Raw genomic sequence first — 21,295 nt, 5'->3', positions numbered from 1 at the left:
TTCAATTCCTCAGTACCATATAAATAGAAAAAGTCTGAAGTGGCACTGTGGCTCAAGTGGTAGAGTGTTAGCCTTGAGCAAAATAATTTCAGGAACAGTGCCTAGGGCCTGACTGAAGCCCCAGGACTGGCAAAAAAAAAAAGATAATTTTTTTAAAGGAATTAATATTTGTCACCTGGCTCATGTCTTGATTTTGATTTTCAGCCTTTTTCCATCTCTACTTCCTAGTGGTGCTATATTTTTAAGAAACTGCTTTCATTAATAACATACACACACTTGGCTAACTTTGCTACCAACAGAAGCAGTTTCTTTTTTTCTTTTTTCTTTTTTCTTTTTTTTTTTTCTTTTTTGCCAGTCCTGGGGCTTATACTCAGGGCCTGGGCACTGTCCCTGAGCTGCTTTTTTTTTTTTTCCTCGAGGCTGGCACTCAACATTTGAGCCACAGCACCATTCAACTTTTTCTGTTTTATGTGGTACTGAGCAGTGGAACGCAGGGCTTCATGCATGCTAGGCAAGCACTCTTCCACTAAGCCACATTCCCAGCCCATCTTTTTTTTTTTCTTTTTAATTTTATTTTAAAAGTGATATATAGAGAGGTTACAGTTGTATAAGTCAGGCAATGAGTATATTTCCTTTTGAACAGTGTCACCCCCTCTCTCTCTCAGATTTTTCCCTCCCACACAAGTTGTATAGTTCATTTCCAACACAGTGTCTAGTGAGTATTACTGCTGAATCAGCTCACCCTTGTGCCATCATTCCTATACTTCTTCCCTCCCCAAATCAGATAAACTAAGGCATTGTTTCTTATTGTCACAGGTGTTGCTGTCTCACTCTTTGAAACCTCTTGCAAATGCAGTTGCTTTATTTGCAGCTTTCTGTGCCTGTTTAGTGGCAAAGATTTATTTGTTGCTGTAGCTTTTATGTCACTAAGGTAGTAAAGTACTATGTATATAGGTACCTAAATAAAATTTAATGTGAAAAAAGGCTTAGAATGTTCAGTTTACTAACTGAGAAATTGTCAGTTCTTAATTTAAACACACACACACACACACACACAAAACTGCAGTAGTTTTGGTACTACAGGGTACTTTTTTTTTTTTTTCATTTCCCCTATGGCTGTATAAGTAGCAAAGAAAGGAGAGCAGTATCCTTCTCTCTGAATTTGTTTACTAAAAACAAATAGGTAAAATATTATAGTTTTTAAAGAAAGAAAAAATAGATAAAAATGTACATACCTTGGAGTAAGTATTTCCTTATATTGGAGTTTCTCTAACTTAGCTGGGGCTACTAATGACATGGGAATCACAATATTATCAATGTCATAAGAACTCTCACTTCTTAACCTCCGTCGTGCTGTGGTCTGCAAGACAAATATTGTACTGCTTTAGAGTAGTGTCTAGATACTTTTGGTGTTATCCTTCAATTAGTGAATGAAGAATAATATACAGAGTACCTGTTACATAATCTTCATAAATACACTTATTAAAATCTGACTATAAAGTATGGCTGTCTTTTGTAAACCAAAATAATCTTGGCAGATAAATAATGTCTATGTCTATAAATATTCCATTATTGGGAAAGGCTATGAAAATAATTAGTATTACAATCTTCATTTAAACTTGTTCCCTCAAGCTTTACACTGTTCATTTCTAAACCGTTCTACCTTTTGCCTTTCTATTCCAGGCTAGATAGCATCTTCGGCAACAACAGATCAGATAAAGAGAAACACTGGTCCTGAACTTTCATTAACAAGAGTGTATTTAAGCTTCATGAGTGGTACAGGGGGGGAAAAACTTACTTGTGATGTTGAACTCTGGATTCTTGATAGAACATTGACATTAGAGACAGCAGTGATATTGCAATGGGATCCTGGTTCTGTATGTTGAAAGGGAAATTCTTCAAATGTACTCCTTTCTCCTGTCATGGAAAGAAGCCTTCAAAATATCATACTTTAAATGTGACCAATGAATATTAGAATTTCTTTCTCAACTAGATGAGAAGTAATTGGTCCTTACTTATTTTTTATACAATTCATATATCAGCAAACAAAAGTAAGTTATTTACAAAGAATCTTAACCCATAATCTTGCTATAAGTATTTCCATTTTCTGAAGTCATAGCATAGTTCTTCAGGGATATTTCATCTTCAGTAATCTTGTCTACTGTCTACCACATTCTTGTTTTCTGTGACGCCTGTAGAGACTGCACTGTCAAGAGTGATCTTAATTTTCTTTATAGATAGATCATAGATATCTTTATATATCCTTATATAAATTATACAGTATTTTTATATATAGATCAATACCACATTTTGAGATTTTTCTACAATAGAGTACTATATTTTAAAAGTTCTTGTTCTCTCATACTCATTTTTATAGCATCCTGTACTTTATGAATGGTATTTCTTTACTCAGGATACTAACTGTTTATTAGCATCAGTGTTCCTTTCAAGTTATTTATTTTGCTTACAGTTTTTTTTTTGTTTTGTTTTGTGTGTTGTTTTTTTTTTTGGGTCCGGTCATGGGGCCTGAACTCTGGGCCTGGGCACTGTCTCTCAGCTCTTCAGCTCAAGGCTAGCGCTCCACCAATGGAGCCACAGCGCCACTTCTGGCTTTTTTCTTTTTGCTTATGTGGTGCTGAGGAATCGAACCCAGGGCCTCATGCATGCAAAGCAAGCACTCTACCACTGAGCCACCTTCCCAGCCCCTGCTTACAGTATGTGAATATATGTTTATTCACCTTTTTTGGAGGGACAGTAGAGGACAGAGTCTTACTGTATATGTCAGACTGGCGCCAAATTGTGATCTTCCTGTGTCTGCCTCCTGAGTTGCTGGAGTTAGAGGTATTAGCTAGCACATCATCACTTACTCCCATTGTATTCAGTAGGAATTTTTAAAAAACTTTTTCTAGACACTGTAACACTTAATACTTAGTCCATATTTATATTTGCTCAGTTAAAAATATCCTTTATGTTGGCTTTCTTCAAATCAGGTTCTGCATATTAAAACTGTTTATTATCTCTTGGACTTCTGAGGCTTCTGATAATCTAGATTAGTTCATTTCTCTTAACATCCAGGCAAATATCGTACAGTTTTAGAGTTAGGTAGTCATTTATTTGTGATACATAAATTAATTTGCTTTTCCATCCCTGTATATTTGTCAAATTGGAAACTGGATCGAAGTATGAATCAATTCAAGTGAAATATTATACCTTGGTTAATGTACATCTCATAACACATTAAGAAATTGACAACATTTTTCTGTATTTTTAAAATTCATGTATGGAATATTTTAATATTTTTTAAAGGTAGGCAGTCTTTAGTTATCTGTTCTTAAAAGTGAAGACAGACACTTAGAATAATGAGATGTCTGGGCATGTGAGAGTTTGTGCATTTGGTGCCACAATGTACTTGATAGTGATTTAAGGTAGTAAGCTTGATCTATTCTATAAAATGAGATTGTGAAATGAAATGAAATCCATTTTGTGTAATTATAGTTTAGTACACTTAGGGTATTAGTTTCTAATTTAATTGGGTATGTTGTTGACCTGTTATTAGGGGAAGACTTAACTATTGACTATAGTTTCATATTTAGTAGAGCAATGAAGATGAACCAAAAAGGTATGTAGACTGATTACTGTTCAGAGTATATCTTGCCAGTTTTATTTGTATTTATTTATTAGCTCCAACAGTAAATAACTTGATGACTCCCTTTCCAAGTCTTTAAAATAAACCACACTGGTATTAGAAGGGTTCTTGTTTCCACTGCTACTTCTTGATTAGCTTTGAACTGTAAGTATAAAGCCTTCTAAGGAGATGTGAACAAGGTGGCTGAGTGCAGTGCATTAGTTGCATCATGACTACTTTCTCAAATTCCTGAGGAACGTGTCAGGCAGCCTTGTATTGTCCTAGTTTGAGTCCAGAAGAACCTTGGAGACTAAATCTTTTACAGACCACAGTAGATAGAAAACAGCTAGTCAGAAAATATGCAAAAGAAGTACTTGCCATAAATAGGTAACTAGTCTACAAATCTGAATTACATGAATATGCTTACTGGGTCATGAATATTTATGTAACTAGTGACTTGTGTCTTATAAACTCCCATGAGACAGGGTTATTTGAAGAGACTTTTATTTTCAGTATTTAACACTAAAGGTCATATCCCCATTGTAACCTACCTAATGCTGTTTCACTCAGATGCCTTTTCTTTCTTCCCTGTAAGAGTTGTGCAGATGATTCTGTCATCAGTTGAGGCTTACAAGTAGGAGAATATCCATTTCTCCATTGATTCAAAGTACTGTGTACTAAAAAAAAAAGTAAGGAAATGTGAAATTTTATTCCTTATCACAGATAACATACTAATTTGATCTACTTACAACAGTGTAGAATTTTAAGATTACTAGTTCAGTAATAAATGCAATAAATGATTGAGCACCAAGATGGATAACTCATAAACTAAAATTACCTGGAATAGTAGGTTTGCTCCATTTTTTTTAAGAGAATGAGATGGGACCCTTTCCATCTATTCCCAAAGTCTTCCAAATTAGTGAAGATTGTTTCAGATCTTGGTTGACTATTATCTGAATCTGAAGTTGTTTACCTTTAAATCCTAAATAATTCAGGACCAAGTAAGATTCAACGTGATCACAACAGACTTGGGACTCCTTGGAAACAAGAACTGGATTTTACCTCCCCTCTGATAATGACTAGCACTATTTCACTTTTTAAATTAAAAAAAAAATGTTTAACATGAGTTTTAAGTCAGTATCTGTACCTCAATTAACCTCTTCTAACAGCTATCTTGGGTTTCTGAAGATTAATGAGTGAGTACTTGCAATATATATCTCCCATGGCAATTGCAAATAAATGCTGGATTTATCATCCAGAGCACTATCTATTTGAACCTTAGGTATCCAGTAATGGTTTAATACCCTTTTAGAAAGGGGTTTGCACGTATGGGAATAAATATTTAGGCTAAATTGCCAAACTCACTGCACTGAAATCAAAGGTAGAGCCTACCAAAAATAATCACAAGAGGATTCCAGTATTAGATGGCAAAGCACCCTACAAATAGTAGACAGAATTTTTATAGATAGGCTTATGCACAAATGAGCACATTCATAAAAAGAAAAGGAACTTAAACAATTTATAAGGCACTTTTGAAAAACTAATATCCTATGGACTTTGAAGAAAACCAAGGCAGAAGCATACTGGAAAGGGCTGTCATGAAAATATGAAGAAAACCAAGGCAGAAGCATACTGGAAAGGGCTGTCATGAAAATATGATCAATTGCAAGAACCATATAAAGGAGAAGAAAAATGGGAGCACAACAATTATATGAAGCAAATGATAGGACTATAAAAGCCAATACCTACCTCAGCCAGGCTACTGCATTAGACCAAAATCAGCACTAGGGCAGAGAAATGGCCAGCTTGGGTATCAAAGTAGTGCCCACATTAAAATTCCCTCCCCTTTTCCAATTCCATTGGGAAGTAGTATGTATAGATGTAAATCTCTTATTCTTCTCAATAACAGTGAGTCATAACCTCCAACCTGAGAACAAACTTACATGGCAAAATCACCTAAAGGAGTAGTTAACTGGAGAATTCAGAAAATGTAAATTAACATTTTTAAAGCAAGACCAGTAAAAGAGTGCTCTCAAAAGAAGTCTCAGAAGCAGAAAAGGCCAGAAATGGCACTGTGACTCAACTGGTAGAGTGCTAGCTTTGAGCACAAAGGTTCAGGGACAGTGCCCAGGCCTTGCAAAAAAAAAAAAAAAAATCTCAGAATTGGCAAGTATATAATATAATTACATCTCAAAACCATCATAACTGAGCTAAGTAAGACTAGACACAGCTGGAAAATAAGAACAAAGCTGTGTAGAGTGACAATGAAGAGGAAGTCATATTTGAAATAATAAGCAATGGTTTCTTCAGAAAATTATAATTCTATTATTTCAAGGAACTTGAATGTGAAAAAAGTAACCCAGTTGTACATGACAGCTAAAGATAGATTAAAAGTAAGAAAGACGCTGAAGGCTGCAGGAAGCAGAAAAAAAAAAAGTAAGCAGGAGCCCATCTGTTGGTTTTATGAGCCCTTCATTCCCTCAAATATCTTAATGGGAGTGAGGGGGATGAAAACTAAATTCACATTTTGAAAATGAACCCCCCTCCCCCGCTACAGTGATCAAAGGGAAATAAGAACTAAGCTATTTCAGCAGTGTAAGTTAAGAAATTATTGCGCTTAATGTGAAGGAATGAAGATTTGGACATAAATTTGGCAATAGAGTATTATCCAACCATATATCTCTGAAAAAAATGAATGAAATTGGAGCTAGTCATGTTAAGTGAGATAGGCCAGATTCAAGCAAGTGGCACATTTTCTTTCATTTAGAATCTAGACCTGATAAAGGGAATGAATGCAATTTTGAGGAGATCAGCAGAACAGGTGAAGGGAGAAAGATGATGGGGGCTGAATAGGAAAGACATGTTCATGATGTAGATGTCATGAAACCCATTAAAGTTGTAAAATACAAAGGCTGGGGGAAGATAAATGAGATCAACATGCTCAAAGGAGTGGTGAAGGCTGGATTGCTTGTGCGATGAGTGGTGTTCCTCTTTCATTTGTGCATTGTAAAAGAAAACTGATACAGTCAAACTAGGAAAACAGGAAGGGATACAAAGAACTTTCATTTTATACACTTAGATTGCTCAAATGTTAACATCACATTTGCTTCAACTGTGAACTCATTCCTGACATAAGGCTTCTTAACCCTTAATATGTCAGTGTGTATATCTCAAAAACAAGGACATTCTACATAGCCACACTTCTAAAGGCTTTACTCAAATTTCACAGGTTATTCCTATAATGGTTATATAGAAATTTCCAATCAACATCACATTCAGTTGTCAGATCTCCTTAAAGTCTGAAATAGTTTGACCCTTGTATTCATAACCTTCAATCTTTTGACAAGTTCCTTACATTGTTTCTGTGTGGTATTTTGTCATGATGAGGCTAACCATGTATTTATTTGGTTTTTCAATTTAAGTTTTGCCTACTTGTAGCCTGCCATGAGCAATGTTGTTATAAATGTAAAATCTGAAGGACAGTACAGGATAAATCCAAGCTCTGATTATATACAAAACATTTGCCTAACTTACCCACTTTACACTGCAGGGATGTCAAGCTATTTTTGGATACTTGTACACATTCCACTTTTAGATCTCCATTTTGTTTCCATTAAAACCTCTTTACAGAATACAAGTGAAAAGCATTTCAGTCAGCTGAGACTTTGTTAGGATGAGGCATTTCGGGTTCCATTCTATCTAGACTTCTTGAATCAGTGTCTACATTGTAACAACACCTTATTGTCATATGTTTGCACATTAAAGTTAGAGAAGCACTGATTAGGAACACTCTGCCCTTTCTTTGTGAATTTCAGGGTGACATTTGGCATGCTGGTTTTTGTGGAGTTTCTCCTTTTTCCCATTTTTCCCCTTTGCCTTTAATTTCTGTTTTTTTGTTGTTTTGTTTCTTTTTTTTTTTTAATACTTCATCACTTGATTGTCTGGCAGAGCAAGTGCTCAACAGAAGTCGAAACTCTTAACAAAACAAAAATTAATGACCAAGTAACACATATGTGGTGACCTAATTAATGCTTAATTATTTGGGAGGGGAGATTGGTATACAAAGGAATATATCCTTTATTACTGTAGCATTCAAGTCAACAATTCCATCTGTCGTGTGTGTGTACGCGGATGCTTGCACGCATGTATCAGTCGGTCGGCCCCTAGGACTTGAACTCACAGCCTGAGCACTGTCCCAGAGCTGCTCAAGGCTAACACTTCAACCCTTGAACCACAGTTGCACTCCCAGCTTTTGTGGTAGTTTATTGGAGATAAGAATCTCATGGACTTGGCTGCCTTGGCTTGATTTAAACCAAGGTACTCAGATCTCAACCTCCTAAGTAGCTCTGATTATAGGCATGAGCCACCAGCTCTCAGACGTACTAGTTTTTTTTAGCTCAGAGCTTACATTTGGTAGGCAGGCACTGAACCACTGAGCCACAACTCCAGCCTTTTTCTGCACTGTTTGAGATAGGGTCTTGCTTTTTGCCCAGTCTGAGCTAGAAATGTAGTTCTATTTTATCCTTCTCACTGTAGCTAGGTAACATGTATAGCATCTATTGTTTGGAAAGGGGTCTTGCAAACCTGTTGCCTGATCTGGTATTGAGTCATGATCCTCCAGTTTTTCAGCCTATCAATATCTAGTATTATAGGCATGAGTTGGCCATCTGTAGCCTCTTAACTTGCTATTATATGTGACAGATGTCATTGCATTACTGATACATTTGCAAGTCAAACAGCAGCAATAGAAGTATCACCTAATTTATACATATAACACACATATATATAATATTACATTCACTTTGCATACTCCCTTTCAACCATACATACATGTATGAGCATGTTTCAGATATGAATTCATAATTTAAAATGTGCAATTGAGCTTTTTTTTTTTTTTTTTGTCGGTCGTGGGGCTTGAGCTCTGGGCTTGGGCGCTGTCCCTGTGCTCTTCAGCTCAAAGCAAACGCTCTACCGCTTCTAGTTTTCTAGTGGTTTATTGGAGGTAAGAGTCTCACGGACTTTCCTACCCGGACTGGCGTTGAACCTCGATCTTCAGATCTCAGCCTCCTGACTAGCTAGGATTACAGGCGTGAGCCACCAGCGCCCAGCTTGTGCTTTTATCTTGTAACAAAGTTTCATTATTTTTGCAGATTGTTGCCTAACAACCCTTTGACACAATGGCATTTAGGTATTATGTACCTGTTGGAGATCATAGTTGTTACCAACTATTGTTAAGACCTACTATTTAAATACCTGTTTTTCATCATCACAATGAAATTCTTTCTATTGTGGAAAATTCTTAAAATAATTGTATTCATGGATATGTCTCAGAATACATCCCAGTGAATCACATCATGAACATGCTATGTATGAAGTTCTAGTTTTGTTTTTTTGTCTTTTTTGTTTTGCTTTCTTCCCTAAGCATAAGTAATTGCTGATTTTCCTTGGTATTTTCATTGTTCTTTAACTTTGCTATGGACAAAACTCAAACATGAACAGACTGATGAACTCCTTATTGTTTAGCTTTAGTGTGATCAATCATGACCAATCTTGTTCTGACTCTCCCACCATTTTGTTGAAATATTTTAAAAACAAATCCAATTCTTTTTATCATATGTCAGCATGAATCCCTTAACAAACTTGACTGACTTATAAAGTTATGTGTAGGTGTCTAAATGTTATTACATATGACAAAAGTAATCATTAATATCTAGTATCTATGGTCACATTTCCTGAATGCTTAAAAGTTGTACATGGTAGTAATAGTAAAGGAGTCAGAGAGAAAAAACTGCCTTATTTCTGACTCCATCACTCACTAGTGATTGTTAACATTTAACCTTTGTGAACCTTGAATGTCCTTGAGCCTGTCCCTAAATCTAACCTCTAATAAGTTCTTATTCTCTAGGCAAAAAAAGTTGATTAGTTTGGATAATCCAACAAGGTCTACACATTACATTTGATGCACATAATAAACATTTTTACATCATTTAAATTTTACAAATTTATACAAAATTAAGTGTTTTCAAGCTTCCACATCCCAATATTGTTTGATAAGCATGTTTCTATTGTTATGGAACTCCTAAGGTATTTTAAGGTTATTCTCCAGAATTGGTAATCATACCTTTTATGTTCAAGTGGTTGCAAATTTCTGATCACAAAAAGAGTTTATGATGAATATATGTGAATATTGTTTCATACATCTTGGAATAACCAGATCAGGATATGGAGTAACAGTTAAGTAAACATTTATTTTGAGCAGGTACAAAAGTAAACTTTTTCACCAGAGTGAGCTTATAAGAAATTCATTAACACCTTGTGAACAAATCTGACTGCTTCCCAGAAGGTTTCTATGCATGTTCTTAGTCTTATCTAAAAAAACTAAGAATGCCATTTTTACCTCAATAATATACTTTAGTATTCATTTATATTAAATGTGTTTTAATGTACCATGTAAGAGCAAATACCGTTTCATGAATCATTAGTTAATTTTCATCTGTACAAATTGAAAATGAAAGTTGTTTTATTTTTTAGAGCATTCGTTTTAGGCTAATTTGCTCTACTATTGTTCAACTCAATTTGGGGACGTTTACTTAAGTATAATAAGAGCTAGTCCTTCGATCACTGGTGCCATATAAGGAACACAGCAAGACTTGGTTGTCATTAATATTTATAGATCAGTTATTTCCATACTAATAGAATAATACTTCCTTTTATCATACAATGAAACTTTGAATCTGTCTCTAGCTTCTTATTTAGTTTTCATGATCTGGCTTCCATCATTTCTCCAATAGTTTATTGATAATAACTTTATAAAATATTTTTTTCTTTAAACATTTTTACTGGTTATCCTCCAAATTTTCTCCTCAGATTCACTTTATTGAAATAAAATATATCAGCCAGGCATGGGTACACACACAGCGCTAGGAAGCTGAGGCAAGAGGACCATGAGTTCAAGGCCAGGATGCACTACACACTGAGACTTTACCTCAGAAAACAAAACAAAACACAAAGAATTATGAAACAAGTGTAATTCTTAAAAACAAATATCTCTGTAACTCTGATTAGAATTACATACTATTTATACATTAATTTGATAATTTAAAACTGCCTTTTGGCATGAACAGGATATTTTTTCTTTCCATACAGAAAAAAATCCTCTCATGGTCCTTAGTAAACTGTTGAAGTTTCCTTCATGTAAGTTCCTGTTAACTTCAATCACATACATTATCATGTGACTAGGATGATTTTTTTTTCACATTCTTATTGAGTTATTGTTATTAGAATTTTTTTTTTTCTTCAGTGCTGGCCATTGAACCCTACCCCTTTCTACTATGGAGCAATATTAATTAACAGTCTTAAAAACTATAAAACTTAAGTCTAACATGCATTTGTTTGATCCTTGGGATAGATGCTAATTTCATCAGGAAATTATCTTAGTTTGGTATTAACATTTTTCACTTTGCAGACAGACTGTTGTTGAAGCTTCTTTGTAATTCCTTCCAAGTATAGTCAGTGCTTTCATACTCTTTCAGAGCACTCATGAGCATTTCATTATAATTTCTTTTAAGTCTTATTACGTAGTTTTAATCTTTTAATTAAAAATTCTCAGAACCAACTAAAATTCATTCTGATTCATCATAATGGAATGAATATATGAAAATATTTACTCAGAAAAACTATTGTTTATTAAGGGGTTCTTCACTTTCTCATTGATATAAATGTAGGAAATACTTGTGTACCATATTTTAAAATATATAAATATGTTGTAAGCAAATATGCATAAAGTACCTTAGGGTATTGCGTGAATATATTTTTCAAAATAAGAGCAAAGTAGAAATCTGTGCTAATACGGGCTTTTGGAATGTGTGCTATATGTATATGATTGAGCTAATATTTTCTAACAGTTCCTTTTATATTTCACCTTTTTTAATCTTTCCAATAGACTATGGAATTATTTTAACCAAATCTACTTAAAGTTTAAATTACACTGCATTAAAAATAAGACTAATACAAAGTTGATATCCTTATTAATTTTTCAGAGATGAATGCTATTTCCCAAGTTTATTTTTTAAAAATCCATTATTTCAAAGTTATTTCTTAATTTTCACTCACATAAAACAGGCATGTTTTATTCTGTTTTCTTCTTTTTTTTCTTTCTTTTCTGATGCTAGAGATTGAATACAAGGACTTCATGCATGCTAGACAACTCGTGTATTTTCTGTGTGTGTATAATTGAAGAAGGTAAATATTAAAAATTAAAGATAGGGGCTGGGAAAGTGGCTCAGTGGTAGAGTGTTTTCCTGGTATGCATGAGACCCTGGGTTCGATTCCTCAGCACCACATAAGCAGAAAAGGCCAGAAGTGGCACAAGTGGTAGAGTCCTAGCCTTGAGCTGAAGAGCTGAGGGACAGCGCCCAGGCCCAGAGTTCAGGCCCTACGACCAACAAAAAAAATAAAATAAAAAATAAAATAAAAATTAATGATGTATATTAAATCTTTTGTTAAATTTTATTTACTTAGAATGCAAAGGTAATAAGTGTGTAGAATATAAAAAGGTCTATAAAGTACAAAATGTGAAAATGTGACCTACCAGGTGATGGTGAGATGATGCATCCTCCTACAAACTTATTTTCTGCAAGATTTCCTTTTATTTCATTCTTCTTCAAAAACGTTTCAAAATGAAAATGGAGAGGCACATCTGGAAAAATGAAACAAAAATATTTTAAGTAAGTATCACTCTTTACAGGATGTGTTTGGAAGGAAAAAAGGTTGGACCACCAAGAACAGTAAAGAGAGACAATAGGGTAATCAGGTGAGGGTATGATCAAAGCACATTCTATTCAGGCATGAAAATGACATAAAGTAACCCATTGTTATATACAATTGATATACTTAATGGAAAATTTAAAAACAAACACCACTGATGTACTACTGAAATAATTACTGAGAAGCATTTCAGCACAGCCCTATTACCAAAAAAGGGGTTCATATTTAACAAAGGAGATTAAAAGCTAGTAACATTTCAAAATAAACCAATTTTAAGACATTGGAAAAATTAACTTACACATAGAACATGTGACTAGATTCTAATAACACCGTGTAGTGATGATGGATAAAACACATTTAAAGATTAGGTTTTACTATAGAACATATTTGAAGATGCTTCAATATTTTTGATGAGGCTTACCTGATGGCAGTGAGAGAACAGAATGGAAAGAAGAATCTAACTCTGAGACATGTTCTCTGAGTGTCTGAGACTTTAAGTTGTGTTCACAGTTACTCCAAGTTGAAGATGACTGAAGACAAGGCATTTGTGTAGCATTTAAAAATGTTTCTTTTGAAGGTAAAGTCTGCAAGGGAAAAAAAAAAAGATCATTTAAAAGCTTCACTATTGCTTAAAAACTATGTGACACGCTGTAACAGATACACAGAATAATACCAGTAGAAAATCCTGGCTTAAGTATTCGCCTTTGATGGAGACCTTTAAAATGCTATAGACCAAATGAGAGAAGCTAGTGAAGAACTGTTTATGGGTGCCAAGACTATTCATTGGGAAAAGAATAGTTTCATCAACAAATGGTACTAGGACAATAGATATGCACAATGAAAAAAGCAAGGAATGAAAAATGAGCTCCTACTTCATACCACCTTCAGAAATAACTCAGAATGGATGAATGACTTGAAAAGCAGAAACTGCAAATATCTCAGAAGAAAACACACCAAAAAAAACCACATTATATTGGCATTGATAGTTGAGTTTTAAATAAGAAACCAGTAACATGAAAGACAAAAGAAGCAATAGGCTGGACTTCATCAGAATTCAAAACTTCTATGCATCAAAAGTCATTATCAATGAGCAGGCATAGTGGTGCACAACTGTAATCCCAGGACTCAAGAGGCTTAGACAGGAGAATTGAGAGTTCAAAGCCCACTTTGGGTACATAGTGCAATACTGTTTCAAGAAAACCAAAATTCATTTTCAAGAAAGCAAAAGAACACCTGTAGAATTGGACAAAGCATACGTAAATCACATATCAAGTAAAAGTAATATAGAGAGAATTTATATCTTTACAAAAGTAAACTCAATTTTAAAATGGGCAAAAGATATGAGTCAGCATTTCCCAAAGAATATGCATAAATGGCCAGCAAGCATATGAAAATAAGGTCAGCAGCACTGATTATTAACTAGAGAATCATAATTCTGAAATAGGGTTTTTTTTAAACTCATACCTGTTCACTCAAATATTTCCTTTTGAATCATGCACTATTTTTTAAAAGTCTCACTTTTAAAAAGCATTTTCCAGTTTTCTGTATAATTCATCCACAGAAATTTAAGCTTCTAAAATGATTTAGAGGAAGTGGTGCTGTGGCTCAAGTGGTAAAGCACTAACCTTGAGCTGAAGAGCTGAAGGACAGCGCCCAGGCCCAGAGTTCAAGACCCATGACTGACTGACTAAATAAATAAATAAATGGTTTAAGAATATAACATTGTTTAAAATGGAAAGATAAAAGTTAAAAATATTATCACATGTAGTTCTTAGCCTGGTGAAGAAACAGAAGACTGCCTTCATTCCAAAGTGGCTTTGGCTAAAGGCTCATTTGATCAGAGGTAGCCACAACCCTAATTTATAATCTACTCACTTTTTTATGCTTTCATCTCATGTTGTGTTTCCCCAAATAATATTAATTTTGCTTGTTTCTGAATTTGGTATAAGTCAAACTTGTTTTTGCTTCATGTTTCTATGTCCACTGTGGTACAGAATTTGATTATATGACTATCATGGACTGTTTCTAATTTGTAGCTGTCCTATACAGTGTTTGACTACTATGTATAGATCATGATGTTATACAAAACCACTCATTGTTCTACAAAATCCTTTAGATACCTTTTAAAACAGCCCCAAACTATGGGCCTATCTGTCTTCAGTGATATTTATCAAATTGTTAAAAAGTTACTCCACAGTACTGTGTACAAGCAGTCATATTGCTTCATAGACACACCAAAATGTATTATTTTTCTTTAATTTTTTTCCTTTTTGGTAGCTATAAACAATACTAAATTGTTTTACTTTTCACTTTCAAATGAGCATGAAGTGGCCACACTTTAAATTTATAAATGGATAAAATCTCTTGTTTGTTAAATGACATGGTCTAGTTTTTTGCTCATTTTAAATTGGTTGGTATTTTCTCCTTTTACTAGTTATTCTAACTAGGTGCTCTAAGGTTGTCATGTGTGTGACAAATACCTTCTCCATAGGCTTGTTTTCTGTGTTTTTGTTTTTGTGTTTGCTTTGTCAGTCCTGGGGCTTGAACTCAGGGGCTGTGCACTGTCCCTGAGTTTTGATGCTTAAAGCTAGCATTCTAGCCCTGTGCCAATGGCTCACGCCTGTAATCCTAACTACTCAGGAGGCTGAGATCTGAGGCTTGTGGTTCACAGCCTGCCCAGGCAGAAAAGTTGCAGGACTCTTAATCTCCAATAAACTACTCAGGCTGAAAGGGTGCTATACTCAACTGGCAGAGCACTGGCCTGAAGCAGAAGCAGCTCATAAAACAGAACAAAAACCCTAGCTTTCTACCACTAGACCCATATCTCCACTTCCAACTTCCTTGTTTGTTAATTAGAGATAACATCTGATAGGCTTTCCTGCCTAGGCTGGCTTAGAACCACAATCTTCATATCTTAGCTCCACTTAATAACCAAGATTACAAGCAAGAGCCACTGGTGCCCAGCTTGCTTTCTGTTTTCTAAACTGAAATTTTTCATTTTAATGTTGTTAATTTTGTAGATTTATAACAATATTCTCCTGTTCTGAGAAAAAACATTCCATATTATCTTCTAGAATACTTCTCAGTATTTTCTTTTATGTTTAATTCTGCAGTTTATCCAAACTGCATTTTCACTTATAAGGATAATTAATATAACTATCCTGGCACTACTAACTTAAAAGTTATCTTTTCCTGACCTCTCTTCAAATATCTCATGTCCATATATATAAAGTCTGTCTCTGAGCTCTTGTGACTGTCTTTTGTTTACTTGCCTATGCAACCCTGCACCAATGCCAAACTCTTTAGTCTTGTGGTTTTAAAGTAATATTTGCATCTGATAGGACAAATCCTTTCACTGTGTTCTTTGAGAATGTCACATTTTTTTCTTGACCTTTTACATTGGCATGTGCAATTCAAAAAGGAATGTCAAGATCTCAGCATTCACACATATCTAAGCACATGGATAAATAAACTGATGAGATTTTGCTAGAGACTAAAGTTATAGGTGAATGTAGAATGTGGAAGTAATTGACATTTTCGCAATAGTTCATTTTTCTGAAGATGAATGTGTATATCTCACCCTCAGTTTTCTTTAATATCTCTAAAGTTTTATAGATTTCCTGTCATTGGACTTGTATATTACAAAGTATTTAATATTTTATCCAATTCTAATTATTTTTAAATTAATTTTCCTTTTACTGAAAAATAATATATATTACATATACTATATATAAAGTTACTATGAATTCATCTGTATTCTTTAGGGATTCTTTAAAGAACAGGTGACCATTTTGAATCTTCTCCAAATTCCTAACTTTTCTTACTCTTGCAACAAGGTTGTAGTAAAAGGCAGACTACCCGTAACAAGAGTGGACCTCCTATGTCATTGCAGACTTGATGGCATTTTTAAATCGCATTAAGAAAGTTACTTTCTATTCCAGAGTTGTTGTTTTTGTAATCAAAGCTTGTTTTCTATACTGTTTAGATAACCAAATGATTTCTCCTCTATAAGTGGCAAACTAATTTATTTGTTAACATTAAAAACAGTGCAAAGCTGATTTTCTCAGTATGTTTTATTGTTGGGATTTCTCTACAGTTTCTATGTTCATAAGGAGATAGGCCTATTTGAAAATGTTCCTTTTGTTTATATAAAAGTATACAATACTCAGTTACTTTTCTTTTGATTGTGTAGGGTTGGAATTACTTTTAACTGTTTAGTAGAGTTTGATCATAAAATCATTCAATTTGTTTAAGGATAATACACATACACACACACACACACACACACACACACACACACACACACACACACACACCTTTTGTGTATAGTGCTAGGAACAGAGTCTAATGACACATATGCCAGTAAGCACTTTACCTGTATGCTATACTTCCAGTCCTTTATTTCTTATTGAATCAGCTTTCATAAAAAAATGGACTTTTCATAAATGGACTATGTCCATTTTATATAGACTTTGCCCTCTATAGTCATCTATGGGAAAATGTGCTAAAATGTGTTTTGGTTGAATACCACTTTGGATATAATTTAGGTTCTATTTTTTTAAAAAGAAAGGGAAAACTGGGCTGGGAAGGTGGCTTAGTGGTAGAGCGCTTGCCTTGCATGCATAAGGCCCTGGGTTTGATTCCTCAGTACCACATAAGCAAAAAGAAAAAAAGCCGGAAGTGGCGCTGTGGCTCAAGTGGTAGAGCGCTAGCCTTGAGCTGAAAAGCTGAGGGACAGCGCCCAGGCCCAGAGTACAAGCCCATGACTGGACACCCCCCCCCCAAAAATTAAAATTAGAAAGGGAAAATTGATGTTATGTAAGCAAGTAACTGGGAAGTAAATATAGAACTCTGCTAAGAACTATATTGTCTGAGCAGTAAGGCTGAAAAATTCTCTTAAGATTTATCAGAAATAGTGTAGATAACTGGCATCACATCAGAATATCAAAAAGTCAAACTTTGGTCTCTCCATATAACAATAAGATACTTAGAAGGATTTGCATATCTGTCCATTTATTCTAAAAGTACTGTTACTAAAGTCAGAACTCTTCTCACATAGGACTTATTATGTATTAGGTAATTAAAATAGTTTGTCTTTTATAAGGATTCAGTTGTGGTAATGCTTTGTTGTTGTTGTTGTTGCTGTTGTTGGTCATAGGGCCTGAACTCTGGGCCTAGGTGTTGTCCCTCAGCTCTTCAGCTCAAGGCTAGCGCCCTACCACTTGAGCTACAGTGCCACTTCTGGCTTTTTTCTGCTTATGTGGTACAGAGGACTTGAACCCAGGGCTTCATGCATGCAAAGCAAGCATTCTACCACTGAGCCAACTTCCCAGCCCCGTGGTAATGCATTTTTAATTTTGAAGAAGTCAAAAGAAGATTATTACATATCCATGTTCTTTATGTACCCAGACTACTTTGCGTCTACAAAGAAAAAGGGTAGGAATAAAGGACAGGAATAAAAATAAAAAGGAATAATAAGGTACACAACAGGTTAAAAACATGAAATAATAAAATTTTTCATTGCTTAGAAACATTTCAAATGACTAAAAACATGAGAACATGAATTAACATTTAAAACTCTAAAAACTTTATAAAAATAAAGCTGTCATAGATTTAACATTTTAACATAATTTTTTGATAATATGTATTCAATATAGAAACTAGTACTGCTGTTTCAAGAAACTAAATATATATATTATTCTCATTTGCTAAGCACCTCCCAAGTTGCAGGAATAGTGACCTATAAATTATAAAGCACTGCATTCATTTATGTATGTGTGTATGTATTACCTCCTAAACAATATGGAAAGTGATTACTAATTTTAACGTGTTACTACTGGTATAATGACACTTCAATAGAGGAAGGGCAAATAGCATAGCATGTCTGTTACTAGGCTTCCCCTTATTTGTTGTAAGTATTTTTTATTAATCATAGCATTAGTTTCCCAAGCCCAGAAGCCAAAATCTTTCTCAAATGATGCTTTAGAAAACCAAAAGACCCTATCAATCAATTATAATAAGCAACAGGGATGGAAAATATTTTCCATTCTTTCCTCAGTGCTTTGAAAAATTAATACACTACATTAAGAAGAATGGACATAGAAAAACCACTTAGAGCTAAAGACCACACAAGTTAAAAGAATGTGATTTAGGGTTTATCTTCTAAAAGACATAAATTTTTTCACTCACCACAATAATGGGGCTTATAGTGTTATAAATCAGATGACATGAAATTGAGGGCCAGATCTAGAGCATGTTCTACTCAATTCTTTGTAAGTGTACTATTCATATTTGTCTGAGACATTTTGTAAAATGACTTTAGCAATACCATAATTTAATGTCTTTTCTTTTTCTGTCCTTTTCTTGAAATGTAACTTTAACTAATCAAGATACATTGCATTCATAAACTGACATGTTTAATTGCAACCTCTTTGTACAAGTTGTACAAGTAGCTAAAAATAAAAAGAACTTTAGCTGTAGTAAGTCAGCTAAGATTGTTACTTTCTTTACTCAGTACAGCTCACTGCTGCCTTATATCGAATATCTTAACTGATTTCTCCAATCTCTCTATATTACAAATCATCCTGTTCAAAGGCCCAATGTTAATTTTTCCAAATTATCTTCAACATTTCACTTCTCCATACCAAAACTATCAATAATTCCCAATGTTCTAATATTGGATGATTATTGACATCATTCTCATTCACATTTGATCAAGGCTTATATGCTGGCAATCCTTCAAATGTGTTATTAAACAACAGTACAACTCTATAAGATAGTCTTATTTACATTCTACTTTCTTAGATTCATCTAATATCTTAATTTAGGGTTATTCATAGGCTTAAAAGCAGACTCCAAGTATAACACTGCTTGACAGTAATTAGCACAAATTCCTCCCATCCTTGAATATATCCCTCTTTGCTATAACACCCTTCTAATGTTGATATATATTTCTCTGTCCTCTTGAATCTGGACTGGCCAAGTGAATAGCTGTGCCCTACAAAATGCTGAGGAAATGATGTTTGAGCCTTAGCCTTTAAGAGGCTTAATCATTTCCTTCTTCTCATCTTAGAGAACTGTCTTGAGGATCAATGGAAGGAAGCCATTTTAGTGTATGCAGTATGAGCAGTCACATGGAGGAGAAATGAGTGGTTCCAGCCAACAGAAAGCACAATGTGTCAGATGAATGGGATTGACCATCTTTTACAGCTGAGCTGAGTCTCCAGCTAAATATAAGCCCATTTTTATGAAAGAGGACAGTAAAGCAGCAAGTAATCTGCACAATATTAAGTATCACTGTATAACATGAAGAACTGACTGTTGGAGCCATTGTTCAAAGGCAAAGCACTTGCTTCCCATACATGAGATCTAGAGTTCTGTTCCCAGCACAGAAAAACAAAACAAAACAAAATCAGAGAAGTAAAATTAGGACTTCAATCCCCTGTGTCTTTTAGAACCTACACATGAAACCACTAAAATGTACTGCTGCTTTTTATAATTTGATACCTTCTGAATTGATCCACAATTACAAGTTATCTAACCCATAAAATCCCTAGAAGTTAGAAGTGATGCAGATAGAAACTCCTCGCCTGAGACTCTTCCCCACTGTTTAAGCAGATGCTCCAACAAGTGGAGTTGAATTTGGCATGGAACATACAGGCTTTTCAGTAATATAAGAATAATGCTTAAGTCACTTTCATTCATACAGATACTTCTTATGTTCTGGAATTAACCTATTTTTATTTCAGTATCATTATTTGTTACCTCACTCAAACTTTTCTTGTCTCTTCCCTCAGTGTAGAAGGGAAGATTATCTAGGACTCCTCTATCAAAATGTAATTCATCATATTTAGCCGATAGAAATTTATGTAAAATCATGATAGTATTTTCCTTAAAATTCTTATGCGCTCAACAAAATAGCCTTCATTCATTTAAGGTTACATACTTGATAATTCACAAATGAAACATATATATATATATACACACACACACATACACACACACACACACACACACACACACACACACACACACACATATATCCTAATTTATACAACTGGATAATAGTTTTATGTCACCAGTACTGTAATTTTTTTGTTTTTGGTCAGTCATAGGGCTTGAACTCTGGACCTGGGTGCTGTCCCTCAGCTCTTCAGCTCCAGGTAAGCGCTCTACCACTTGAGCCACAGCGCCACTTCCAGTTTTCTGGTAGTTAATTGGAGATAACAGTTTCATGGACCTTCCTGCATAGGCTGGCTTTGAAGGGATCCTCAGATCTCAACCTCCTGAGTAGCTAGGATTACAGGCCTGAGCCTTTAATCAGCTCCCAGCTAGTACTATAATTTGATATCCTATGGAACAATAATGATGAGTTAGACTACTAAACACTTAGAAACACTAAAGAAAATACATAAAAGAACACAAAAACAGAAAATTAAAGCAATATGATGCATATTTTATAAACATTAAAATATTGTTTTACTTGTAAACATGTTTTCTTTGTAAATATTAGGTCTAATATAATTGTGTGCATATTACATTACATGCTAAAATCCACGAACAATGAAAGTGTATTTCTGTTTAAAATAGTTTCCACCCAACATTCCATATTTTATGTTTTATTCAGTACTTATGCAAGTCCAGTTTCTCAAAATGCAAATAACATTCTTTAGAGTTCAATGTCATTGGTAGTTTACCAAAGATTTTAAAGGTCACCTAGTTACAAAACTGGTTAGTTATATTTACATAAGGAAAGGGGAAAAAAAGTTAAGAGAATGTAAAGAATACCAAGACATGAAAGACTAAAAGCATTAGATACCAGAGGGAATGGCAAACACATGGAAGATAATGAAAGTCAAGTGAGGTTCCTGCAAATCAAGTTTTATTCATTTATAAACACTGATT

At 34.4% G+C, this 21,295-nt stretch overlaps 1 protein-coding gene across 4 annotated transcripts in view; it reads right to left on the bottom strand.

Annotated features, from left to right (window-relative positions):
* Positions 1 to 21,295, bottom strand: part of Kansl1l (KAT8 regulatory NSL complex subunit 1 like) — a 107,860-nt gene that overhangs the window by 7,206 nt on the left and 79,359 nt on the right. For all 4 annotated transcript variants that reach the window (XM_070017864.1, XM_070017887.1, XM_070017879.1 and 1 more), the window contains 5 exons: positions 12,813 to 12,975; positions 12,216 to 12,323; positions 4,177 to 4,302; positions 1,799 to 1,917; positions 1,236 to 1,360 (listed from right to left, as the gene is read on the bottom strand). In XM_070017864.1, the coding sequence (XP_069873965.1) occupies positions 1,236 to 1,360; positions 1,799 to 1,917; positions 4,177 to 4,302; positions 12,216 to 12,323; positions 12,813 to 12,975 (641 nt within the window). The remainder of the gene's footprint in view (positions 1 to 1,235; positions 1,361 to 1,798; positions 1,918 to 4,176; positions 4,303 to 12,215; positions 12,324 to 12,812; positions 12,976 to 21,295) is intronic.

This window comes from Dipodomys merriami, unplaced genomic scaffold, assembly GCF_024711535.1.
Source record: "Dipodomys merriami isolate MVZ:Mamm:240054 unplaced genomic scaffold, mDipMer1.0.p SCAF_1, whole genome shotgun sequence".
NCBI classification, from domain to species: Eukaryota; Metazoa; Chordata; class Mammalia; order Rodentia; family Heteromyidae; genus Dipodomys; species Dipodomys merriami.
This window is presented reverse-complemented; position numbering and strand designations above follow the sequence as displayed.